Below are 26,471 nucleotides of genomic sequence, written 5' to 3' on the forward strand. Positions count from 1 at the left end.
TCCGTTCCATGGTAGAAGAAGGGCAAGATTTTCATTGAAATAAGCTCAATGCACCCAACTCTTATGCTTCCTTCTGCCCATTTCAAACCAGTTAATCCCCGTTTCTTTTAATATTCAAGTACGGTGTGTTCGCGCTGGAAATAAGCAGACAAGACGATGTTGGGAAAGTTCCCGCGTCCTTGCTGGAAATATGGGCCAAGGTTACATGGGATCCGTAACATTACGATTTGGTACTCGCCAATACAGCCGCGTCCCAGATAAGGTTGTGCTCAGGAACAGTACCGGATAAACAGTGTGCTAGATACAAGTAAGTAACTAAACCTGGGGTGATTCCAGGCCGACACCACGGTATTTAATACTTCATTCACAACGACTTGGTTGAAATCCTGCTCTTACTGCCAGTGCTTGGACTTAAGAGAGGTGTATTTTAGTTTCTTATTTCAGCCGAGCAGTAGTTAACTATTGAAGGACTCTTGGCACGATCGTGATCTTCACTCAAAGCATGCAAGAATGTGTGGATGTAGGTAGGTGATTTATTTGTGTGCGTATGTGTGTGTGTGTGTGTGGATTTTCCCCCTGCCTGATCACGTTCGGGACGCCTCTTGGATCCCCGACAATGCGCAAACAAGGGGCGGGAGCGCAGCGTTGACAGGATCCATACCTGCTATTAACTAGTTAAACCGTTATTGTGGAGCACCTATCTACCCACTCATGGGCCAGGATATAGATTCTTTTCAAATACCCAAAGGAAAATCCAACAGGACAACGAAGGCCGGGGGGGTGGGGGGGGAAACCTCATCTTCATAGAGTATTGTGAAGAGAAGGAGAATGAAATCCCTTCCTGACAAACTAAGTCCTTCCATGTTATAGTATCGATCCATGGGTGTTAATCGCTTCCAAGGTTTCTGCAAACGGGTAACACCATCACGAAACACCCTTAACCCCCCCCCCCCCCCCTGGACGGCGGAAATCTGGGACAGAAGAAAAAAATGGATCTAAATAGAATGCGGTGTAACCAAGGTCCCACATTCGAAATCACAATTTGAACACTGTGAGCAACAGACTGAGTCCTCGGAGGGGGAAGAGAGGGTTTTTTCCCCTTCTCTTCTCACTCGTGTTGAACACGGGACATAACCGGTCCGACTGGGTCTGCCGCGAATATGGACGGGCCATAACACGTACCGCGAGTGCCCTGTATCGATCTCTTGAAAAATTGGTTAAGAAAGCAAGAAAATGGAAAGGAACCAGAATACCCTGATTTTTGTTCTTGGGTTTCTTTTTCCTTTTCTTTTTCTTTTTCTTTTCCTTTCTTTCATTTCTTTCTTTTCCCCTTTTTATTTCGAGATTTTGTTTTCTGCCGCTGGGAGTGGGGGAGGTTGAATAGTTTTGTCTCTGGCTTCCATGTCTCGCATAACTAAAAAAAGGGTGGGTTGTACAGAAAGCGGGGGTGGGAAGAGAGAAAGATAAAATTGAGACAAAATAATTGGAAGAGGCGCATTTGCCAGCTTCTTTTCGTCTCATCAGTAACTTACCAGCCAGCGAGATTCTCCATCGAGGCTGGAGGATCTACCCAACGAGAACGCACGCTCGTTTGCACAAATGGCTACGCTGGACCAAAATCCACAAAAGGAGCAAGAAAACTTACTGGTTCTGGTAAACATCATTCATCCCAGCTGGCTGCAGAGGTTTTTAGCTCCTGTCCCTGCTAATGGCAGCGGAATGGATACAGGCCGTACCTGACGGCAGCTGACAGGTGGGGAGGGGGGAAATAAAATTAAATGAAAAGAGAGAGAGAAAAAAAAAAGGGGGGGGGGGTTTCTTGAACTCAATATGAAGTAAATATCTGCCGGACCAACCAGAGGAAATATTTTGTGTTGTCTTTCATAATGAAAAGCTTTGAAGGATCTATCGCCACCAGCGGTTAATAACGGCCTATGGATGATTAGAGATGTCGCAGTTAGGTTAAATTTGCCTTCAGCTTCTCTGCGCCTTGAATCCAGGAGATTTTAGCAGCCCCATCCAACAGGGCTGGTCATTATATAGTTTGTCGACGGACAGAATGAATGGCTGGGCAATAGTTAAGCTAGTTTTAAAGGAGAGGGAAATGGAGCTGGGAAAATAGGGTTTGATAGGTATGCCCTGGCTCCGGACGGAATATTTGATTAATGTCCACTGAGATAAAGATCAAAGATTCATTTTGATATATGACTACATGAACCTATGCTTATTTCGCAGAATACGTTGCGAAAGAGTGTCAAAATAGCTCTTTGCAGAGTCTGGGGCAACGGCGGTAGCTGTACCTTTAACAAGTTGGATGAGCGAGATGCGAAAAAGCGCTCGATGGTTCCTACGTATCCGTCATTGTGCATCCCACAACGGTACAAGTACACTTTGTCGCAATAGGATAGCTGTGCCTGAAAATCTTTTTGTTAGGCTGTTGTGCGTTTCATGCTGTCGATTGGCTTGTCCGGTGGTTGCCGGAGCTTCGCAACAATGACTCAGTAGGCGTCGAATAGGTTGGCATCGTGGGATGGGTGCTTGCCGCTATTATCCACAGCAGTTTACGAGCTGGAGAGGCATCCTTGTTTGACAAATGCTTGCCGAAGAAAGGGGGCTTAAATAATGAATTAAGATGGGCCATCTATTATCCATTCATTGTGGCCTGGTGTGTGGTTGGTCGGCTGTTTGATATGCCACACCTGCTGCGAAGGCACGAGATGCTGAGGGGTGGTTATGTAAATGATGGTGATTCGCCATAAAATTAGTAGCGAAATGAAGACCCGTTAGACGATGTTTAAGGACTTTCTAACATGACAAAGCTAGCAGTACATGGAACGCTTTAATATACAATTCCAGTTAACAGACCCCTGAAGCAATTTCATAGAAAACACACCAAAAGGAAAAAGCAAAAAAACACCAGATAGATATCAACCCAACAAGTACCAATAGACACCCTTTCACGTCTCCTTACTGGCCTTACTCGCCTGCTCCTTCTTCCATTTGTGCGCCATCTGAAGAATCTGTGACAGTTTAGCTGACGACTCGTCATCCGCAGGGAACATGTAATCCAAGTATTCTTCATAGCGATCATCATCCAGCTTGCGTCTCTTCTTGACCTTGCTAGGCATCTGTCGTTCAATCTTGGCGATGTCATCTGGTGATCCGTGCGTCTGTTCGAATGATTTCCATGCATTGAGAAGAGCGACTCGCTGAGAAAAACGTGTTAGCTCGCATAATTGGCACGTTGAACGAGAAGGAAAGTGTGTGGGGAAAGGGGGGAGGGGGAGGGGGAGGGGGAGGGGGAGGTGAACAAAAATATGAAAACGACATACTTCTTCTTTCATCTCCTTCTCCTTAAATACTTTATGCGCTCGCTCAAAGACCATTCGGGCCCGGCGCTTCGCCTCTTCACTAACCGGCTTCTCTTCCTCATCCTCATCTTCTTCTTCCCCTTCGGGTATATTAATTTCGAATCGTGCGAAATTGATCCAGACTTTGACGTGATTCGTCTTCTCGAGGAGGCGTTCATAGAGTGCCCTTGTTCTATCATACTCTCCCTCATACTCTTCAAAGTCAATATATGACTTCCACAGCAACTCGGGCATGTCGAGAACAGGCTGGGAGATACCCAGCTCGTATATGGCGCGTGCTCGATCAATATCATCAAGTCCTCGTTCGAGCTCCGCAAACTTGATCCATGCTTGGCAATTTGAAGGGCTCCATTCAATTTGTTTCTCAAAGAGCTTCCTGCATCGAACAAACTCAAATAACTGCCGCTCTAAGTCGATATAGCCTTTGAATAGCTTATCCTTAGGACAGGCACCAATTGCATGGCCAAGTGTCTTTCTAGCAGCCTGAAGGTCCATTTGTCGAATTTCGAATTGTGCCTTCATCAACCAGATCTTCGCAAAAGTGAATTTCTTGTGGGGAATCAACCTTATACATTCCTGGTAAATTTGATGCGCACGTTCCATGTCCTTAGCTTCAAGCTCCTCCCAGAGAGCGTAAAATATCCAAAGGTAAATATATCGACGCCAATGCCGTTTTTCTTGCGAGGGAGGCATCTGAGCAATGGCGCGTTCGTAGACATCCCGCACACGCTCCACATCTCCGGAAGACTCCTCGAGCCTGACGAAGTCAAACCAGATATCGTAGTTCTTTGGGTTCTCTTTGATTTGTTCCTCATACTGAACCCTTCGTTTAGAAAGGATGACGTCTTCAACGCCCTCCCGATCACCGAATTGCTTCTCGAAGGTGGTGTAGGCCTTGTGCAAAGCAACAGATTTCGCACGTGGTAGTCGGTCAAGCGCATATTTATAGATAGCTCTGGCCCGCTCAAATTCTTTCAACTTAGCTTCGTAGCGTGCGTAGGCAATAAAAAGCTTCTCATCCATGAAATCCTCGCCCAAAGTCTCAATGGCTAGGCCGTAGACCTCTCTCACCATATCACTGGTTCCATACTCCTCTTCAAACCGTGCCCATTTAATCCAATTCTTCGGCTCCGGATGGACAACAGTGAAACGCTCGAAAATCGCCCGGACTCGATCAAATTCGTTGTATCGCTTTTCAAGCTTAATATAGGCACCCCAGGCACCTTCATCGGGCTCCCATGACATCCATCGCTCAAACACCTGGCGCGTGCCCGGAATGTTACCCAACATCTCCTCCATATAGACATATTTATACCAGAGCTTGTCTACCCGGGGGAGGATTGTCACCGCGCGATCAAGCAAATTCCGGGCATGGTTGATGTTCCTCGTCTTCATCTCCGCCTCGATATAACGTATCCATAATACCACAGCAGTTGGGTCGACGTCCAAGGCCCGCTCGAACACTGACCTCGCACGTCGAAATTCCTTCTGTTCTAACTCCCACTGTGCATATCTCATCCAATTGTTCATGCTAATCCTGTTGCGTCGCACATAATCCTCGAACTCCTTGCGTTTCCGGCCTTGGTATTCATGTAACTCTTCGAGATCGGCGAACCGCTGTGTAGGAGCTTGAAGGGCGGGTTCTTGACGGTCCACAGCTTCGCGGAGAAGCTGTTCAGCGGATATCTGCTGGGGCGCTGGGGCCTTGTTTTTGACCCGCGGAGGGCCTCGTGAAGCTTCCATGCTTGGATGATGGTTGAAGGGCCGGGGGAAAATGTCAAGATTGTTGAAACTTATGCGAATAAATCACACTATCTACAGTCCTGGTAGCACGGAAAAATCGCCCGACCCCACCTCTCCAGTATAAAACAGAGTTTATTTGCACGGTTAGAGGATTTAGTGTTGTTGTAAAGATGATGATACATAGACAAGATAGGAGTTTGTATGAAGGAAATATTGATAACCGCTTTTGAAGTGAACCGGTCACCTGACCACCTCACTGGTGGCGCTAGATTTTAAGCTCCGACCCAAGCAAGCTTCATTCTTCACGACTTCTATCTTCATATAGGAACACGTCTGCGTACGATCCAAGGGATTTCATATTCGACATAGCTGAAGACCATCATGGCGACTTTAGCAGACGAGCTTTTGAATGATTTTGAGGATTCTGGTTCTGAGGATGAACACAAACTAGCCAACAATTTGTTCCAGGATGGCGTCACACAAGATGGTCTTGATGGCGGTATTGAAACTCGGGGTGAAGGGATGGAACTGGACGGGGATGAAGAGGAGGTGGATGATGAAGAAGCTGATGGGGATGCTGTTATAGATCCAAGTGGGAAACTGGCCCAGGAGATGGGAGAAGCTGAGGCGACCAAGGCAAAGGTTGATAAAATGCGCTTTGGGGCCGTGAGCGATGTACGAAACGTGGCAAACTTAATGAAGACTCTACAACCGATTTTAGATGTAAAGATTCTCTCCCCTTTGAACTCCGTATCTTCCATCTCTTTGCGATGTTTTTTGTGTTTACATTGGATGCTATGGACAAATAGACCTGACTTCTCCCTTTTCGCACGGTAGAAAGTATCCCATTACCAATCGATACCACCCGAAAAAAGAACGACTTCAGTCGGCTCGATTGAGGATAATCCTGAATATCATCTGCTTACGGAAGCAAACTCTCTTTCAACCTCGATCGATAATGAGATCATTCTTGTCCATAAATTCATTCGGGATCACTACTCAACTAGATTTCCGGAATTGGAGACTTTGGTGACAAACCCGTTAGACTACGCGAAGACCGTTGCGATTTTACAAAATGGACCCCTCGACGATATCAAATCTTTGTCAACCTCTTCAGATAACTTGGTTGGCGCTACTTTGAGATCTGTTCTTGACGGGCCTTCATTGATGATCATCGCAGTCGAGGGAACAACAACGCGAGGACGAGAGCTGTCTCAATCTGAACTCAAGACTGTTCTAGACGCATGCAAAATGATGTTATCCCTCGACCGTGCCAAGGCTATATTAACCAACTATGTGCAATCTCGAATGAATATCTTTGCACCAAATTTAACTGTTCTTATTGGGTCGCTTACTGCAGCACAGCTGCTCAATTATGCTGGAGGCCTTACGGGATTAGCGAAGACCCCTTCCTGCAATATTCCACCGTTGGGTTCAAAGAAACAAACAGGGACAGGTTTCGCAACTAATGTAGGTGTCAGACATCAAGGATTTCTCTACCACTCGCCTATCATTCAGGGAATCCCAAACGACCTTAAGCGACAAGCGATGCGCATCGTATCCGCCAAAGTAGTTTTGGCAGCCAGGGTTGACCGGGTGCACAGTAGTCCGGATGGATCTACGGGAGAAGAGCTGAAGCAAGCTTGTTTGGACCGGCTGGAGAAGCTAACTGAGCCTGCTCCAAATAAAGGGCCTCGAGCTCTACCGGCACCTGATGATAAACCATCAAGAAAGCGGGGTGGACGAAGAGCACGAAAGGCGAAAGAAGCAACAGCAATGACAGAGATCCGGAAAGCACAGAATCGATTGGCTTTTGGAAAGGAAGAAAAGGAAGTTGGTTACGGAACTGGAGAGAGTACGAAAGGCTTGGGCATGCTTGGTCAACAGGATCATGGCAGGATTCGTGCAAACCAAATCGACCAGAGAACCAAGGCTAAACTCAGCAAACCTAACAAGGGATGGGGAGCTGCCACCCCAATCGGAGGAACTGCGTCCTCACTGCGAGGTTTTGGTTATGGTGCAGGTAATGCAAGCGTACTGCGGGCACAGGGGCTCCGGACTGCTGGGGTTGGACCTTCGCTTGGCGCTGGTGCTGGAACAGCTAGTTCAATCGCCTTTACCCCTGTACAAGGCTTAGAGCTCGTCGATCCGAAAGCCCAAGCCGAGCTTAACAGGAAGCGAAAAGCCGAGGAGGATAGATGGTTCAAAAGCGGAACATTTACACAGGTTGGAAGCAGCACTACGGGCGGTTCCAATGGTGAATTTAAAGTTCCAGAGCTGCCATCTAAAAAGCGGGTCGATGCTGGCGGAAGCAATATGGCACCTCCCCCGGTTCCAATGAAGAAATGATGTTAGAACATTGTGACTCTGGAGTTTTCTGTTTCATTATAATTTTGCTTTTACCCACAATTGCTCTGGATTGATGGGTGTGGATGGCGAATGGCGAATTGGTACTTCTATGGGATGGACAGTGTGATACCGGGTGGGTGCTTAAAGCTAAAATGAATGTTAGTAAAGAAAGAATCCATACACTTTTCGCGGAATACGTGGCCCAAAAAAAATTATGATTACGTCGCAATATGATGTTGGCTCCAGTAAATATGGCCTTTGAATTTCTTGCCTGATTAAAAGCCTAGCGTACGTGATTCAGAGGGTGAATCCACCAACTTTCTGTTAACTATGAACAATTCGCTTCGTAAATACATGGATGCTGTCATTAGGCCTATCAATTTGATAAGATTGGTGCTATGCATGGGGAAAGACGTTGAACTGATCAACATGAATGATAGAAAATGATTAAGGTACCTCCATTACTAAATCTCCTCAACGGTGATCGGCGAAAATATCCCCATGGCTAAATGAGGCTTTTAAGAGCTGGTATTCTTGAAGACTTGCGCCGTTCCCCTTCGCTTCCACCACCCCGCAACACGTTCATCAACCTGGATGTCAATATGTCAACAACAATAGGCAGTCAAGCCTTCCGTCAGGAAGGTAGAAGTTCTATTAGAAAAAGATCAAACTTCAAGTGTTAAGCTGCTGCACACGTTTATGATATTACTCACTTAATTTTAATAGATTGACAATATGAAGAGATTCTCAGTCTAGAAATTAAAAATAATCTTATTCATTAAGGTTTATTTATGAATAAGATAAATCTTTTCAGATGAGTATTGTTCTCTTAAGAAACTGATAATCATTTTTTATTGACTAATTAAACCAATTTTATTATCTTATTTTTGTTAAAATAAATTGATTGATTGATTTATTAAGATAAGGGGACAACGCCGAGACTGGCAGTGTGCCGTTGCGTGGATTGATGGTAGTTAGGGCTTAACTAGCTAAAGGGAAAAAAAAGATGAGCTTTAAGACTGAAAGGGAATCTGGACGATCAAGAACACTGATGGATAGGTAGATGATTGTATGCGTCTTCAATGAATCTGATATATTAAGAACGAATCGCTGACCCTCTAAATGATGGGTCAGATAGCTAGCTCTATAGAGTGTTCATCAGGGAGAGATAGATGTCTTTGACTTAAGATCTAGTTATCTAAGACACAAGAGATCGATGCCAAGAAGGGGTCATTGGCTAGGTCTCGTGATCGTGATAATTAACTACTTATTTGAGTTAAAATCTCAGCTCTCTTAACAATTGAATATTGTATAAAAATTTAAATTATATTAAAAATTTATTATTTTATATATTATAGTTTTTTTCCAATTTCTTTAACTATTAAGTATTATTTATATCCTTTAAATTAAAAAAAGAAATTGAAAACAAAATAATAATTATTAATTATTCATTGTTCAGCTCATATAAACTTTGAGTTAGTAATATTTTAAGTAATTTTGAAAATTAAGTTTATAACTATGTTGAAGTGAATCCTTTCTTATTTGTAACATTTAGATTTGTAATGGGCTAAACGCCCAGTTGATTCTCTTGCACCCGGATTATCCTTCTTCCTCCCTGATTTATAACTCATCGCCCAACCTTTCTAGCTTCCTTTTTCTCATTTCCTTTCTCCATCTAACGAATTCGTTTTATTGTTAGGAAGTGATCGGGCTGTATTCGGTAGCATGCTCATTACGTATATAAATATCTTAATCTTTTTTATAATTTTTCTTAGTTTTTAAGTCTCCTAAGTTATTCATTATATCTTATGATGTGCAACAACTGAAGTTATGGTAAGTCTTAAATTATTTCAAATATTATATGCAGAGTTTACTCGGTGTAATTAATTTAGCTCTAAATCAGCTAGTCAAAAGATGTCAGATTATAGAAAGCATTAAATACACCGTACTTTTATAAGAGGTTTGACTGTTCAAGAAGAGATGAATCATAAAGATTCAATGAAGAGAGAAGGTGAAGAAAATTGAGCATTCTGATCTATGATCATAAAGAAGTATGCAGCAGAATAGTTATGTGACATTCCTGAACATACTTCTTCTTGCACATGCTCTCAGCATAGAGAACAGTTTATTGTGCAATCAGCCGTTCTTCTTTTTTCATTTTTCATTTTTCATTTTTCTATTTCCTGTATAGCTTTTCTGAAATCACATTGTATTCGATAGTGGAGAAGTGAGTGGTGGATTCATTAATCAATTAATACTGTGGCAAAGTAAGTTTATCCCTCTCCTTGGACCACCTCCGCGAGTGGAACTCCATATAGTTAATAGGAATTGCGGTGGTATATTCCGCTCTTATTCCGTAATAGGTATCATTTTCCAGGTTCAAACGTTGACATCAATACCAGGCTCTTGCGTGATCCGCCTAGACATAACTAGCGGTCAAGTGAGTGAGAAACATTGTACCTATTTCTCACCTCGCCCTGCAGCTTTTCGAGGGTCTAAGTGGACCCTGGTCAGTTGCAATATGCCATTCTCCTACTGAATTACGATATGGGCTGCTTGCAAGCGCGGATTTCTTTGAGCTGAGACGCCAGCTTTGTGGCGAGATACGCATGCTATCTTTCCAGATAATGAGACTTTTTTTTTTTCTGTTCCTGTTACAGAACCCAGTGGTTCTTCGTCACTCGTCCATTTCTCGCAAAGAAATGCAGCTTTTTCCCTTAGTTTTGTTTTCAACTAAAGTCGTCTCCGGGCTATTGAGAATGCAGAAAACAATCTACATTTCTCCCTTTTCAATTCCCTCTTTTTAATTTTTAATTTTTAATTTTTTTTTTTTGTTTCTGCTGTTTATATTTCTTCATTTCCGGCAAATTTTATTTGCCTCAGGGTGACTGCTGAATATTAACTGACTCTTAAGTGAGCCATTTCTTTTCACTGTTCCAACTCATGCCCCAAGTTTAAAAGGCAGCTATGGGTCAAATATTCAATGGCTCAGAAGCAACCTACCCACTGAAAACCCCTGTCTTACATCACAACCTAGTAACGGATGACTTCGACGCACTCAAATTCAGAGCCGCTTCATCACTCCAACTTCAACGGGGACTCAGGTATCAAGAAGCCGCAGCTTCAAGTTCACATCTCATCACATCCCCCTATAACCAGGAGGGCCATCACCTCAACCTTCGCACTCTCGACCCATCTGATCAACTTCTCGCAAAGGCACTGACGACTTTCAAACCAAATCGATCTGACTACGCAACGGCAGGATATTTGGAATCGTTCAACTGGCAATTCGTGATAGATATCCTAAAGGACCTGGCTGCGGCCGAAAGCTATGAGTGGAAGGAACGGTCATTTTACGTCGTGACGTTCCGATCTACTCTCCTTGCAACGGCAGATCTCGATAGGCTCCATGAGCTCGATGCGCACTCTCATGTGGAAGCCACTACTAGTGGCGGTTTGCTGAAGTATTGGTTTGGGACCAGGGATGAGAAATTGAGAAATCTGGCGACTTGTAAGTGGGAGCATAGCTTTCCTTTGGGGTTTTATATGATGGTGCTAAGGAGATAATTCCACTTAATTCACTCTTCCGTTCATCAGACTTGAGGATAACTCATTAATACGTACCAGGCATATGGAGAAGCAAAGAGGACGCGAGGCGTGGCGGATTAGGCCCCTGGCACAAACAGGCCATTGCAGCAGCACGACAACTGTACGAAAAGATTGAATTCACAACTTTGAAATTGACCATTGCTGATGGAGCCGAGGCGTGGGATATTGTCGATTGGGTGAATGCGCAGTAGGTGGGCGGTTCGACAGGGTGTCCTGAATTTTCATATAACAAAACTATCTATTCCATTAGCGACTTGTTAGTATTCTTATATCGAAGTATTAGATTTGCTGTTCGGGCGAGGATATAGGTAGATAGTCGAGCAGGCTCTAAATCATGGACAATATAGACATGGACCTTTTACCTTTCTTATTTGCAGCCCAATCGTCCTTGTTTCCCTAGGCATGGCCGGAGTATATGGCAGAATAACCCCCGAACATTCCCGTCCAGGTGTGCCTGTCTTGTTGAGATAGCAATCTTAACTTCCATATTAGTCAAGCGACTTTGAAACTCGAATTGGAGTCCGAATCTGCGAGGCATATTTCCAAAGTTCTAGAAGGCTCTCAGTGTTCAATGGTCATATAAGTTGGCGCACTGACAACGCTGCTGTTTTTTAGGAGTGGGAATTTAGTAACAATATGTCTAATTCGAATTCCTCTCCATGCATCCCAATTTTGAAGATCAAGTAGTTATTAAAATTTTAATGATTCATGATCTCCATCGTTTGTCTTCAGTCCTGTTTATTCGATTTGTAGAGGAGGGTTAGAAGTGCTCCCCGTGTGAGAGAATCATTAAGTTGAGCCAGTGGTCCATGAAAATTGTTACGACACAGGTGCTCACGTAAGGAGGGCAAGAGAATTGGCGTATTCGTCCCATGGAAATATCTGCGTGAAGTGGATGTGAGATACTGGAAGGCCAACCAAGCTGTAGTGACGAGTAAATAGGAGTTCAGTCCTTTGCAAATTCCGAATAACTATCAGATCTGACGGTCCCCACCCACACCTTGCAACCAATTAGGATCTTGTTCAAAGGCAACTATCCCCACAGTTGTTAGGAAAGTCATTCTCGGCAACATGAGGCTGAAAGAGCTAACAAAGTCATGTCATCTCTGATACGAGTAAACTCTTTCATAGAGGGTAATAATAAGAAGTTTGATCTGGACGCTGATCCTGGCTGGCGGCAGGAAGTTAGAAAATCCAGCCAGACGTCGGCCAACAAATGAAGGAAAGGCATGGTTTGTGGTTGGTTTAACTAACTAATTGGTTTAGTTTAACTGATGACAACCGAGTGGCCGGTTAACTAAGTTAACTATGCCTTGGGGGCTGTGTCATCCAAACGGTGCCAAACCAGAATGCTTGACGTGACCTGGAGGGGGCAGCAACTCCGTATAACTACCACCGTAAAACTGAACTCCAGCCTGCCCGCATTGCAAAGCCTGGAATATGGATGGACAGTGGACATACCTATCACCGCAGGCTCTGGCTCCTTAAACGTTTCCCCGTTTTTGGCGGAGGAGGCAGCATCGTAATGTGGATGCCTAGATCGGGACATGATTGCATCGAGGAGCTTGTTCTCTCAGAAACGGGAGCTAATGTTAAGCTAATCCTCTTTCTGCTCGTTGCTGGTTAATGCCCTTGTGGAGACGATGTTTTTACTATCTAACTACGCTCACACAGCCCCTAGGCTGAATCGGGTCTCAATGTGGGGGAGTTAAAAGGCGGGGCTTATTTGTGAAGCCTTCTCACACCTGACATATCAGCGTGTTGATTCAGGGTTACCTGACAAGATCAGGCTGCTGTCTGATAGTTGTTGAGGCTATTTATCTTCTGTTGATATCTCCTCTCACCAGCCATTCAACTTGATCCTGGAACCCAAAAATATTTATCCACGCTTTGGCTGCCCCCAAGGAAGGATAAACTACTTGCCTGCTTTTCATTCGGAACACCCTTGTGAACATCAGAAAGCTGTACAACCGTTGTGGCATCATGAATCCTGCTCAGCCAGCTCTCTCCGCTGATGATGATTTCGAGATCATTGATAGCCAAATCCCAATACGTCCGCGTCTTAGTACCAGCACTACTATTGCGGAAGCACCAAACCCAGATGAAGTTGGAGTCCAGTTGCATCCTCTCTTGGATAAGAACTCCTTGATACTTTCTATCCATCCTCCGCTCCACCCTGAGAAAGATATCTGTCATGTTCCATGTGACATTGTCCTTTGCATTGACGTATCCGGGAGCATGCAACTGAGCGCTCCTCTCCCTACAACTAATGAATCTGGTAAACGCGAAGAAACCGGGTTGAGCGTTTTGGACTTGACCAAGCATGCTGCCAGGACTATAATTGAAACCCTGAACGAAAATGACCGCCTAGGCGTTGTGACTTTTTCAAACGATGCTGAGGTACTTTCCATGGGATCACTTGTTTTAGCTTGATACTTCATAACGGCCGCTAATGATTTGTTCTAGGTCGCGTATAAGATATCACATATGGATGATACTAACAAGAAAGCAGCTCTGGAAGCAGTGGAAGCATTACAGCCATTGGCTTCGACTAACCTGTGGCATGGGCTGAAATTGGGCCTCAATGTGCTTGGAGAAGTGGATCTTCGACCCCGGAATGTCCAAGCCCTTTATGTTCTAACTGACGGTACATACATACCAAGCCTATTTTCCCCAGTACGCCTCATGCTAATAGGAGAATGTTTAGGACAACCGAACCACATGTGCCCGACACAAGGGTATGTTCCGAAATTACGTCCCATTCTGGAGCGGCAAAAGGACCGCTTGCCATTGATACATACATTTGGATTTGGCTACGACATTCGATCAGGCTTGTTGCAGTCAATTGCGGAAGTCGGAGGTGGAACTTACTCATTCATTCCTGATGCGGGAATGATCGGTACGGTTCCAACACTTGCCCCCTTTTGTTTTTTTTATATATTTGCATCATCTAATCCGGGATTAGGTACTGTCTTCGTTCATGCTATTGCAAATCTGTACACGACTTTTGCTACCCAAGCAAGGGTTCTGCTGCGCACGTCCGGTTCGGCAGAACTGGTGCAGGATGAAGGTAGCAAAACAGGCCTTCTGCTAGACGAGATGTCGGCAAAGGACGGTGATATAATAGTAACTGTTGGAAATCTACAATATGGCCAGTCGCGTGATCTAGTTCTTCGGATCAAAAACGTAACAGGAAAGGCACCCGCAGCACAGGCCACGTTGACGTATAACTTCCAAGGCTCCGTCAAATCGGTCACGTCCAACGAGCAGCTGCTCTCTCAATACAACTCTCTTCCCGCCCATGTTTCCAGTTACCATTTGTCTCGTGCTCGTATCTGCGCATTTTTAAGGAGCATCTACCTTCTCCGACAAGATTACGAGTATATGTATCTTGATGCGGACGGCCTTGCAAAGGCGAGAGCAGAGTTGGACATTGTTATCAAGGAGACTAAAAAACTTGGATATACTGACACAGCGAACGCAAGTCTTGGAAGAGATCTTGCAGGGGAGGATCCGGAAGGTCAGATTAGCCTGGCCATCTCCGAGAGAAGCCACTATGAGAAATGGGGCAAGCATTATTGTGAGTGTTTATTTTGTTTTCTACCAGTAACTATTACACGTTACTAAGTTGTACGTTTACCACAGTGCTGTCCCTTCTCAATGCCCATACTCGTCAAATATGCAACAGCTTCAAAGACCCAGGTCCTCTCGAATACGGCAAGGACTCTCCATTTTTCTGTCGTTGCCGCCAGGAGCTAGACGAATTTTTTGATAATCTTCCTGCACCAAAGCCGTCAATCGTTCGGAGGAGAGCTGATGGCACTGTCAAAGCTTATCCGGTTTATTCGATGTCGCGGTATAATACCAGGAATAATCCGTGTTTTGCCGGGCATTGCCGGATCCGCCTTCCTGAGGCGAATAGTAGTCTACCTATTCGGGATCTTCGTCCAGGAACCAAAGTCTGGACTCCAGTTGGTCCTCGGCGTGTTAGAGCTGTTGTAGCCACAACCGTCAAGAACATGACCCTTTGCAAAATCGGTCCTTTGCTCATTACACCCTGGCATCCAATGCAAGTAGAAAGGGGTTGGGTCTTTCCATCAAGCGTGTCGAATCACAACACCCCTTTCACAGGAACAGTCTATTCTGTGCTTCTTGACCCTAGCCCAAATTCAGATGCCCATGCAATCATGGTTGGGAACCATGTCTGCGTCTCCCTTGGCCATGGCGTCCTGTCTGGAAGCGATGTCCGTGCACATGCTTTCTTTGGCAGTTACTCAAACGTTGTCCGAAGCCTCGCATCGCTTCCCCGAGACACTAATGGACGTTTAAGATGTTCTGGGATGAAAAGAAATTCATTAACGGGGTTGGCTTGTGGATTCATTGGTCAGGGAGGACTTGGAACGGCTGCGAGAAAAGTTGACTCTAAGAAAATGCTTAAAAGAATGCTTCGTCGTCGCGTTCACGCCTCGTCTGCGATTTCTGGTCAACGATCTGCCCTTATAGTAGCTTTTTAAGTATGCAAGATATGAAGAATGGTAATTTCTGCCCCTGTGGATGTGGGGTGGATTGGTGATATGTCTCAACTTTATTTTACTACACGTTTGTGAAAATGTCGAGTGTGACCTTTGAGGGTCGATGGAGTCGGAAGCAGAAAGACGTGCGTTCCCCTATCTCCCTATATTGTCACTATCATTGCCCCGGCAATAGCAAAGTTAACTAGCTAGGACCAGAACTGATTGGTCAAATACCATAACTCTCCGTAGCTATGTCTGGAACAGCTCTTCAACCAATGTTCAGGGCCTCCAAGCTCCCGCCTTGAATCTAATATCTCCATGCATCCCTAGGTAAACAAATTCCGACGAAGGAGAGCGCATCTGTAACTAGTTTCTACGCATCCATATCAACCGGCAAAAATCAATTGGCCGTATGAAAAGAGCTGTAATCGATGTCCCGCAATCGGTTCCTCCAAATTTTTTCAACCAACCAATATGTTCCAAAATAAACAGGGTAGGTATGCAACGATGATAACTGCTTTGTCGTGCACACGATCGCCGATTTCCCTTTCGGAGAACAGGGCAGCTTGGTTTTGCAAGTGGGTGCGTTACCTCCATTTATTTTTCAGATTGGATCGAGTTTCCCCCTTGGAACTCAACAACGAGATACATGACGTCATCAAGAAAGGGGCAGATCATGTGATGCCCATGCCTCAGCAAACCATCCCTAAACCCTTATTTCACATAGTTATATACTGACACAGGTTAAGAAACTCTTTTACTGAACCAGAGTGAGGGCTAGCCATGGCGAGGAGGATGGGAACATACATCGCAACGTGGCTAAAATTTTCTCTAATCATACGTTCTAAATATGCAACAATGAGGGGGGGGGTGAACAAAGACAAATTATGAAGTCCTGCCTGTAGTAGGTGCCGGTTTGGTTATACATTTGTGAAACAAGCAACAAATACAAATGGAAAAGGGAGCAGTGGAGATTGTGCCTCATTTTCCAAAGGTTATGCGGAAATACAAATGCAATGCAACATATCGAGAATGTCCCATGTCCCAGGTTATCTCCTAACAATCACCCCCAACAGGTTTTCAACCGACTATCGATTGCTCACCCAGCAGCGAATGGTGGAGCCTTTCAAATTGATAACAGGGACTTTGCTGTCAGAACCATCAACATTGTCGAATGTTTTCCTGTCATCGATTTCCATGATTGTTTTCTTCGTTTTTTCGTCTTCGATTCTGCAATGAGCGCCCGCGATAATTCTGGTCATTTGCATACTTGTGGCTTTAACGGTGCCGTCAGAGAAGACGGGTTTTTTTTGGAAGAGGTCGACAACATTTTTCGGTTTGTTGTCAAGTCTGATTCGAACGGAACCCCAGGCACCGGTTCTGTCGTTTATCAGCTGAACCGTAACTTGGTCATGACCCTTGGAATCTCCAGCGGGGAGCGCGGATATGAAGGTGGTAAGGATGCCGAGGATAATGACAAATGAGATATGCATTTTGAAGATCTGAGGTTGGTGCGTTTTTCTTTCTTTCTTTCTTTCTTTCTGAGTGGAGATAAGTGAACTTTGTATCGGAGTTGAGATGGAAATGTAGGAGATTTTGATATATTTGAAAGCTTTCGATTTTGCGATTGTGATACAGGGTATTTTTCTAATCGTCAGGCAGGACGGATGATTTGCTTTATACGTTTCTCTCGACAGCTATCCGTGGCCCTCTAATAGCTCAAACCGACAGCTATATTTATGTTCTAATACTCCAATCTTTAACTCTTCAATTAATTTTTGATCTTCCAATACATTTAGTCATGTACAGCCCCCATCTCTAGGTGCCAGAGGCAGTGCTATCAACAACGGAGATATGCTGAACTGAACGGTTTCAAGCCACCCCTGATCCCGGATCAATTAATTTTGGGAAATTATACATCAGGCGGTTGTTATAATCACTGGCAATGGATTGGGTAGAGGATCTCCGGAAGTTCCTTTCATGGCTATTTTCATAATCGATAATTGAATCTAAGCTTATGGCTGAGCAGCAGTTCGGAATCATCTCTTAAGGACTGGGATAAGTAATATGCATGGAGTTCAAAAAGAATAAAAATAACATTTATCTCTAGAAAAAGCATACCCCCTTTTCTATACCCAGAGAGGTTGTCATGATCGATGAACCAAAGGTCAGCTGAACTTTTAGCATCTTTGATCTGTTCTCAAAGCCCGTTTAATATAACAGATATTAGAAACAGAAAGGCGAACTCTCGGTATCCTTAAGGCTCCTAACGATGCACACACGAGAGCTACAATATGCTAAACTGAAAGCCTTTCCTAGGTACATTACCCACATATCCATGTAGTTATTTTTAACATGCAGTCAAATACACATTTCTGTTCTGGTGGCTTTATCAGACGTTCCTAAGATTCCATAATTCATTGGGGTTGTGGTTTTGTATTTTTTGATGCACGTACTACACAATCTATGTAAGCACATGTACCGTTACATTTTTATCCAACAGAATGTTGAGTTATCTTCAAGGTATATGTACCTATATATGTGTGTCAGGAGCTGATGGTGAGCAGAGGTCTTCTTTTCTTGAATTGAAAAAGACACCGGCCATTTCTTTGCTTTATCTGACTAAATATTTGTGAGCCAAGGACAGCCGACGGAGCACGGAGTATATGTCTTCAAAAAGTACCTCTTATGTACTCTAGGTTCAGTGTTTATTTTTAAAATGTCCGACATCGAGTCCGAAATCGAGATTGGGCGTCTGAGAGCGATACGGCTACAAGGATACTCAGGTGGGAACCCTCCTCCTACCTTGTACATTTTGGCTGATGACGCCCAAAAGCACCCACCTGGTCACCTTGTGGATTATAAATCTTTCTGGCGAGGAGATAGTTATGTCCATTCGATGCTCAAACAATCATGCCCCGTGTATGTGTGCACACAATTTAAAAGACCAATTTGAACGTGGATATTGACCAAGTTTGGAAGGCTTTTTTAGACACTTGAATCCCCAGATGGAGTAATTGAGAACCCAGGATCGATCATATTACCAAGGAACGACGATCGCTGCCAGTGTCCCTGATAAAACTTGGTGTTGATAGGCCATGACATAGTTCGCCTTTTCACCTCAGCCTTGTCTTTCTCCAGCCGAATATGGTGTAGTAAGCTTGCAGTGGAGCGTCAGAAATAGTTTACGCAGCTCTTCGGGCGGATTTGCTAGCAGATTGCTTTCTACTATTTTTAACTTAGTTTTATCCAGTCCATGAATAACTACATACATTCAATTATTATGCCAATCAATATCAATAATTGTATGTATCTTGGCGGATTAGTTAAGGGGATATGTTGGATTCCTATAATTATTCAGGGCCGCTCTCTACCACGCTAAATGAGGGGGAAATGGGCGTTCGAAGAATAAGCCACACCCGAGCATTGCAGCGGTTTGGTTGAAGAGGATATTCGGCTGCGTCTGGTTAATCATGTTCTATCCTCGCATGGGCATGATAAGAAATTCGTAGGTATATAAAAGCCTTGTTGTGGATGCCCGGTTCAAGACAAATCGCGCACTGCCAGTTCATTCCATGCTGGCTATATAAGGCTGAACAAACACAGTAAATATATTTGCGAACAGTAGAGCTTTGTGCCGGCCCATGTCTGTTTCCAGTACTTCACCGCAGAGGAGATTCCAAATAAAATAAATATAGATATAGATATAACGTTCAAGTAAGCAGAGAGGGCCGAGAGGATAACAAGAGCACTAAAAGAGCGACCCAGAACCCGAATACCAAGCTGCTACCAAGGAATTTAATTAGTTGAGCCAATTTGCTTAACAGAGGGTGTACCAAAATGCTGGAAGATTGTGGCTTCGAATTGACTCGAAAGCGAAAGCGACTGGGCATCGCAAGAGTCATAGAGTTGAGTTGCATAGACTCCGCATGTTCCTCGTTCGGGGTCAATCCACTAAGAAAAGACAAAAGTTTGAATATTTAGCATTCTCAATCGTGATTTAATGGATAGATTATTAGTTCTTCTTTGATCCCTTTCTCTTTGGGAAACCTTCATTGGATTTATAAAACTTACCCAGGCGAGATTGGGAAGTCCAAACCAAGACGTCGATCCCCTTGAGCGCCTGTTTGGTGTTTCTTCCATCGCCAAAATGCCGACAAGCGAATAGTTCCATGTTAGGTTCCCGAGTAGCCCATTTGTCATGGCTGCCTCATTCCTGGACGAGTGCATGAACTTGAGGAGATGCGCACTGGTGGAGAGTTGGGGTTCGAACATATTCGAACGCATCTTTGGCGACAGGAGTTTGCCATCATCCTTCAAAATAGAGATCAGAGGTTTGATGAATTCTGCCGCCGTGGACCAGATGCCGTGACCCCCAAAGTCATCGGCCGGATGGAGGGTTGCCCAGATGTCTACCGGTGTAGTGATAAGTTCTCCTGTGGTTGTCCTGGTGGTTGCTTTGGCCCGGTTCTCTAGAACATAGTTGCTCTGCGAAGGTCTGAATGTAGTATGTTGCATTCCAAGGGGTTCCCAGATATGTGTTTTCAAGTATTCTTCCAGTTTAATACCTTCGTTTAGACGCTCGACGGCTTTACCAGCCCAGTCAAGCCCTACACCATAAACCCAACCCTCTCCGGGTTCAAATAGTAAAGGGAACAATAATTTATCCTACGTAGGTTAGTTTGCCAAGTCCATATTGAATGGATAACGTAGGCCGGAAAAGGTGCTAGAATTGAACTCACAACCTCGACCAACCCGGAGACTGGACTCGTTTTCGTGAAATTTCTCCACTGAATCAAGCTCGGAGTCCACATGTCATATCCAAGCCCAGAGGTATGGGTAAGCAAATGACGGTAAGTTATCTTGTTCTTTGCTTTCTTTAACAGCGGTTCTCTTGTAGCTTCGTCAAAGCCATGCAAAATGTCTAGGTCTGATAGCTCCGGAAGTATACGTCCGACATGTTCATCTAAACCGATGAGGCCCTTCTCAACGCACTGCAGCAGGGCAATTGAAGTGATTAACTTGGAGCATGATGCAATCCACAATGGGGTATCGACAGTGATCGGCCCTGCACTGTTAAAACCAAAGCCTTTAGAGTATACGACGTCACCTGTGCACCCGTCATTGTTATCAATATTTCGAAGCTACATGTAGAGAGAATATGGGAAAACCTTGCCTTTGCTATCAGCCGCAACCATTGCAACCCCAGGGAGGGCACGATTCGGGTCTTCTGCAGTCAAGGACTCCGCAATTTTGTCGAAAGCATCCATGCTTACACTGGTATTTTAATCCTATTTTACTTATAACAAGAACCTCTGCAATAATCAACTCTGGAGCCAGAAGACGGGCAAAAACAAAGGACAGAAACGAAACTAAATAGAAGAAAAGTTAACTGAGGTAGAATGTTAATCTCTAAGACTCACGAAGTGGTTGATCTTATATGCACTTTGATCGCCAAATCACCCCTCACCCTCACCACCTCCTGGGCCCTCCAAAATGAGCCCACAATGATAGAGCCCTTCTGGGGTTGAGCGGCACGGAAGATAAACAGGATAGTACTCTCCGTGCATTAATAATCAGACTTCCATTACTGAAGTATAAACGGGGATATCCAGGAAAAAGCATCCTCGTGTCCGGGATATCGTAAGATGCTCTATCAAGAAGCGGAGGGTTTAGGTATCTGATTGCAGACCGGTGAGCACATCTCTAACTTCTTCGCGATCGCTCAACAAGTCTTCCTGGATGTATATTGAAAGGCGCAAGCAAGCTCGATGCTTACCGCTTGACTTGACATTCTCCACTCGTTTGAGGCAGTCATGGAGGGGTCCGTCTGACTGTGTTACAGCGCAACTTGTTATAGAGGTTGCTTACTGTCAGATCCATGGATCGCATCCATGGATTATGCATAGCATGACAGGGGTACGTCGCCTTATAAACCAGCTGGATTCTTCTTTTTGATAACTAATTAGTAAGAATAGTTAGTAATAATACAATTGTGATTCCGTTTACATTCATAGGGCCTAGACATCGTCCAGCTGATACTTTTAACAGACCGTTGCTGATGTCCCCGTGTTGATGAGCGACGAACTTGTACCTACAACCTCAGCCACTTTGTACCATCACAACTAATTTATTTAGTATGAGAGGCTTACCTCTAAGACAAACAAGACGAACACAAGGTCATGTACCCTTACTACATTGGTGTTACTGCCGAGTCTTCTCAAATTCAACTTGAGTTAGTTTTGGAAAACATTCTTCTCTAAGGGACACAGAACGGGTTATTCCCTCCTCGACGTGATGAATCTGTAATCTCAATATATGAATGCATATATTAACCTAATGCGTATAAATATGCAAAATATTAATTAAAACCAATAAGGATCTGAAAAACTGGTGATATGAGATACCGGGTACAAAAAACCAAACAGAAACTATCACACAAACAGCTTATCTACTCACCCCTTTTTCGAAAAGTACTTCACGTCAGAAATACTCTGTGAAAATAATTATTGTGACTCTTTTTTTGTAGGTTTCTAATCAAACCCTCTCGATGATATCCAGATACTGCAGGAAGTTGCCAAAGTAGTGTACAACGCAGCCACCAACGTTTGCCATTCTCGTCGATCTCATCTCATGATTCATATGTCACTGCCCCTCCAGACAAATCGCGAATCTTCATTTTCCCCTTCCGAGAAATGAGGGGTCCACCGCAGAAAAATAACATAGGTATTGCTGAGGCGAAGCAGATCAAGCCAAGGGCTAAATTCATACCTGCCCACCCAACAGTGGTGATGACAGAGCCTCCAATGATCGGTCCAAGGAGTTGTCCAGAAGCAAATGCCATATTGTACAGGGCGTAGCCTTGACCCATCGCACTAGGACCCGAATACAAGGTCGGGTCTTTCTCCTCCAACTGGTCGATGGCGCGGGATATTTCCGTCATCGTGATTACCTGGACGACTGTAATTGCGAGGCCAACAAGAACCAGTAAACCACCCAAAAGTATATGTTGTCTTGTTGTATTCTCATGTACTAGTCGGAGAAGGATAAGTGGACAACCTGCGAGAGTGAAACCAAGTGTGCCGAAGATGCGCGACCCCCAACGATCTACGCCCTTGCCTATAAAGACACCGAATAAGCACGGAAGCGAGAAGATTAAAAACAGGATACCAGCTCCGCTTGGAGTCCAGGCAAATTTATCCATCACGAACAGAGGAAGCGTCTGGAGGCGGAGATGGTATATTAGTCGAAAACAGAATCAATAATGTTACAGTGCGGACAAAAGAGGAAAGGAAATTCAAGAACATACTGTTTCGAATGCCGTCCAGACAATCGATTGAATGATAGTTGCAAACAAATTAACCTGAATTCTAGAATCCTTGAGCAGGTGGTATATTATCAGTGTTTGTGTTGAAGATTGCTGCGAATTGAGGTTGGTAGATCTTTGGATGAGTGGCGATTCTTCGCTAATAGTATCCCCAGAATCAGAGACAAGAGACTGCGTCCGACTCGAATCCGTCGGGGTTGCGTTGTGGTATGACTGCGCAGAGTTCTCAGCTCCCAATCTTTCCCGCAGCAGCCTTCTCGCAACTAGGTTCGGTTAGCTATGCTTGACTTATACAGAGCAGATTCAGCAAACCTTTTTTTTCGATCATGAGAAACCGTAGAATGATGTCGACGCACAATAATGCTAACGGCACCGCGAATGCTGCGTAGTAACCAGCCTTGGTAAACCTATCTCGGTATTTCAATTAACGCATACTTCGCATCGGTGGAACGTATGTTCGCAAACAACAGAGATGATTGCCAATGATAAAATAAAGGCAAAACACATACATAACTCCTCCAATGATCGGGCCGAACAGCACTCCCCATGTCAACGCCAGAGAGATGTATCCCATTGCTTGTCCAAGTCTCTCGTTAGGAACTGTGTCGACGGCCAAGGCCATACCGACTACACCGACCGCACCACCGGAAAGCCCCTGCATGGCTCTCGCAAAGATGAACAAGCCCGGGGAACGACCGATGAGAAAGAATGAGGTGGCTAAGATCATGGCGGCCAATCCAATAACGAACGGTAGTCGTCGACTTTTGCAGCGATCAGCGAAGTAGCCGAAAAGTGCTGTTCAGGAGGGAAAACATCGATGAGTTAGCATATTTGTAACCTTATAAGTTATCTCATGGAAGAATCGTCAATCACATCCAAAGCCATTTTCACATACGAGATCCAATGAGAAATGCGGCGCCATATGTAGCCAGAAGAATCGAAACCCATTTCTGAACTGCAAGTTATTCTCTGTTAGCAAAGCTATTTTGGCTGTGTTCGAATCAGAGTATTGCAGTAGAGGATATATATATCCACCAACCTTCTTTCTGCGGCACACCTGCCCGGTCTTTAAGTGCCACAGGAACAATTGGGACAATCTGGAGTATCAAAGTCAAGGGAGTTCGTTGAAGGAAGGGGAAATGCTCGACTACTAACCACTCCATATACGAGAGTGTCCTATTCAATTTCGTTAGCCAGACGGTTTCTTGGCTGAGTTCAAATCCAATAAAATCGGTTCAGAATTTTGGATTACCTACCGTGAACAAAGCTGCCGAGACAACAAGTAGAATAAACCCCTCTGAAGATCTAAAGGAAAGGCCCCAGGGCAATTTACTTCCACAAGCCATTTCTCCTTTAGAATTTCCAATGGGTTTCGAGGAGACCCAGCTTTCGATACGCGGGAAATGAAGAAGATATTTTCACACCAGCGGTAGCATAAGACTTTAGCTTATTGACAAGAGTAAGTTTGAGAAATTGAGGTAATTTCAACCTCTCGATGCTCTCAGGATAAACACGGGCAGAGGATTTTGGACGGAGAGGCATTAGTGGTGGTTCATGGAAGATTTGTGCTCAGAAAAAGGGGACCGTTCACACCCCGCTCTCCTCTTGCTCTCTTCCGCGTAGCTGCATTGCGGTTGGTTACATATCTCAGACCTGAGCTTCAGCTGGCGTGGCTGCTCGCCGTGTGGATGGCTCATTATTATTGGAGCGTCGACCAAGACAATAACTGGATAGTGATGATCTTGTGTAAAACGAAAATATCATCCCGTGCGAGGTCGCCTCCCTCTTTTACCAGCAGACTAGTAATTAAATCAAGTTAGCCTCTTCGCCTCTCAATGCAGTCAAAATACGTATTTTTATGCACATCAACCTCCACGCCCTCGTTATTTTAGATCCCGAGCGGGGTTGCGTGCAAAAGTACGGATTCTACCATGGGTCGCGTTCGTCGAAGTCGTCCTTTGTTCGATGGTCCCGATATGATTTTATCTCCAGGTGTGGACTGGAATTTTAAACTGGGCTGGAGCTAGCAAATGCATCGGCCAATAACAAAGGCAAAAATCGCGCTGTTTGCCATGCGGGACAGTAAGCTGACTGAGATTGGATCATTGTGTGAGTACTCAATTTTTGGACATTGATTGTCCTCAAATTGCGAAGTTGAAAAGGCCAGGATCAAGTGATATGACAGCTGAACTGAAGATTTCTCAGATAACGAAGATATTTTGGTTATCTTCTTTCTCTGAAAGGAAAAAATGTTAAGCAGAAAGTAAAAACGAATTTTCAATCGTTTAGACTATCTTATAACATTCTAATTTCAAGTTGATGCGGCGTTCCGACTAATGAAGAGACTTGGGTATGACAGTATTGACGGCAACCTTGCCTATGGTGATGCCGTGGTTGGAAGAGCAGAGAACAAAGCCCAGGCGGCCCGAGCAAGCTGCAGGTTTTAGAAATTACAAAATTGTCAAAACTTTTCCGGGAAACTCATCACCATGCATCGTATTGTTCCACAGAGTTAAATTCCAGAAATCCTGCCAAAGGATAACAAAGGATAGCTAGTTACCGGGATCCCCGGCGTTGTTCATTTTTGCCAATCATCAACCGATTTTATTATCTCCGTTTGGCGAAGTGCCAGACCATTTCAGTTCTTGCTTGACATGGTCATTCATGCACGTCATCCTTGCACGAGCCTCTCATTGAGCAGCAGTCTTCACTTGGAACGTTTATTCTTCTTCGGCTCCTTGTATGATTGGGGCGCTTGAAAGTTTGTAGAGTTGACTCTCGATTGGTTTTTGGGACAGCAGCTTGTCCTGAGCTGGTAACTAACGGGCGAAGAAGCGATTTTTATGCCACGCGAGGACGAAACATCTGCAATTCAGGGAAGAGGTTTGATACCATCCATTGGAAAACCCATTTGTAAGTTGCGTGTCGAAAGATATTCACACATGACGGAATTCAGACGGAAGACATGACACCAAGCTGTAACTAACGTCCATGTACCGTCCTGAATCCTCCTTGATGGTCATTCTCACGGACAATACCAAAGCAACCAACTTGAACACCAAAAGATCCATCAACGAGGTCGATGCGACACGTGATCTCCAGAAGCGAGATACCCTACCTTATGGTAGGTTTCAATGCGATGAGGATGAGGATTACATCATGTTTGGAGACCTTTCACTCGTGTATTCAATGGCAGAGTTTCCTGTGAGGCGTCTTTAGAGGTCGAAAGCAAATGAAGTTCGAAAGGTACCTTGGTTGAGAAACTTGCGACTGCGAAAAGACCTTTTTAGATCGCTTGGCCTGATGTGCCCAAGCTGATTACGGGATATGATGGCGCTATTCTCCCCAGCAATATGCCCATGGCTTTGGAGGCCTCATCGCATCCGACTGCAAAAGGGTGTCCAACCCCCTGTGACCGTTGGATAGGTCGCAATCATTCTGGTCTCCACCCTTTTATACAGATATGTGAGCATACGTTGTTTGGCATTGTTGCTGTCTGAACCTTGTTGTTGATAATAGAGCTGTTGTTGCAACCTTGTAACGTGTAATTGTGAATAG

The 26,471-nt window shown here is 44.5% G+C and overlaps 9 protein-coding genes across 9 annotated transcripts; 4 read left to right on the top strand and 5 right to left on the bottom strand.

Moving 5' to 3' along the window:
* Nucleotides 1-2,957: 2,957 nt before the first annotated feature.
* Nucleotides 2,958-5,114, bottom strand: PADG_01877 (pre-mRNA-splicing factor CLF1; the record flags this gene model as incomplete). The annotated part of the gene is made up of 2 exons (XM_010758805.1): nt 2,958-3,209; nt 3,333-5,114. 2 exons carry the CDS (start codon nt 5,112-5,114, stop codon nt 2,958-2,960), a joined length of 2,034 nt encoding a protein of 677 aa, XP_010757107.1.
* Nucleotides 5,115-5,495: 381 nt separating this feature from the next.
* PADG_01878 (U4/U6-U5 snRNP complex subunit PRP31) lies at nt 5,496-7,463 on the top strand (the record flags this gene model as incomplete). Its single annotated transcript, XM_010758806.1, has 2 exons — nt 5,496-5,837; nt 5,952-7,463. The coding sequence occupies 2 exons, from the start codon at nt 5,496-5,498 to the stop codon at nt 7,461-7,463; spliced, it is 1,854 nt and encodes a 617-aa protein (XP_010757108.1).
* Nucleotides 7,464-10,430: 2,967 nt separating this feature from the next.
* Nucleotides 10,431-11,263, top strand: PADG_01879 (uncharacterized protein; the record flags this gene model as incomplete). The annotated part of the gene is made up of 2 exons (XM_010759314.1): nt 10,431-10,974; nt 11,091-11,263. 2 exons carry the CDS (start codon nt 10,431-10,433, stop codon nt 11,261-11,263), a joined length of 717 nt encoding a protein of 238 aa, XP_010757616.1.
* Nucleotides 11,264-12,046: 783 nt separating this feature from the next.
* On the bottom strand, nt 12,047-12,621 carry PADG_11335 (uncharacterized protein; the record flags this gene model as incomplete). Its single annotated transcript, XM_010759590.1, has 2 exons — nt 12,047-12,105; nt 12,534-12,621. 2 exons carry the CDS (start codon nt 12,619-12,621, stop codon nt 12,047-12,049), a joined length of 147 nt encoding a protein of 48 aa, XP_010757892.1.
* A 434-nt stretch (nt 12,622-13,055) lies between these two features.
* On the top strand, nt 13,056-15,586 carry PADG_01880 (uncharacterized protein; the record flags this gene model as incomplete). Its single annotated transcript, XM_010759315.1, has 5 exons — nt 13,056-13,472; nt 13,539-13,719; nt 13,780-13,971; nt 14,038-14,652; nt 14,718-15,586. The coding sequence occupies 5 exons, from the start codon at nt 13,056-13,058 to the stop codon at nt 15,584-15,586; spliced, it is 2,274 nt and encodes a 757-aa protein (XP_010757617.1).
* A 1,088-nt stretch (nt 15,587-16,674) lies between these two features.
* On the bottom strand, nt 16,675-17,079 carry PADG_01881 (uncharacterized protein; the record flags this gene model as incomplete). Its single annotated transcript, XM_010758807.1, has 1 exon — nt 16,675-17,079. The coding sequence occupies one exon, from the start codon at nt 17,077-17,079 to the stop codon at nt 16,675-16,677; it is 405 nt and encodes a 134-aa protein (XP_010757109.1).
* Nucleotides 17,080-19,384: 2,305 nt separating this feature from the next.
* PADG_01883 (uncharacterized protein) lies at nt 19,385-20,856 on the bottom strand (the record flags this gene model as incomplete). Its single annotated transcript, XM_010758808.1, has 4 exons — nt 19,385-19,540; nt 19,661-20,254; nt 20,329-20,730; nt 20,758-20,856. The coding sequence occupies 4 exons, from the start codon at nt 20,854-20,856 to the stop codon at nt 19,385-19,387; spliced, it is 1,251 nt and encodes a 416-aa protein (XP_010757110.1).
* Nucleotides 20,857-22,217: 1,361 nt separating this feature from the next.
* PADG_01884 (uncharacterized protein) lies at nt 22,218-24,259 on the bottom strand (the record flags this gene model as incomplete). The annotated part of the gene is made up of 8 exons (XM_010758809.1): nt 22,218-22,808; nt 22,896-23,176; nt 23,226-23,320; nt 23,423-23,708; nt 23,809-23,868; nt 23,953-24,010; nt 24,069-24,089; nt 24,170-24,259. The coding sequence occupies 8 exons, from the start codon at nt 24,257-24,259 to the stop codon at nt 22,218-22,220; spliced, it is 1,482 nt and encodes a 493-aa protein (XP_010757111.1).
* Nucleotides 24,260-25,904: 1,645 nt separating this feature from the next.
* On the top strand, nt 25,905-26,413 carry PADG_01885 (uncharacterized protein; the record flags this gene model as incomplete). Its single annotated transcript, XM_010759316.1, has 2 exons — nt 25,905-26,117; nt 26,204-26,413. 2 exons carry the CDS (start codon nt 25,905-25,907, stop codon nt 26,411-26,413), a joined length of 423 nt encoding a protein of 140 aa, XP_010757618.1.
* Between the last annotated feature and the right edge of the window lie 58 nt (nt 26,414-26,471).

The sequence above is a fragment of the Paracoccidioides brasiliensis genome (assembly GCF_000150735.1).
Source record: "Paracoccidioides brasiliensis Pb18 unplaced genomic scaffold supercont2.2, whole genome shotgun sequence".
NCBI lineage: Eukaryota > Fungi > Ascomycota > Eurotiomycetes > Onygenales > Ajellomycetaceae > Paracoccidioides > Paracoccidioides brasiliensis.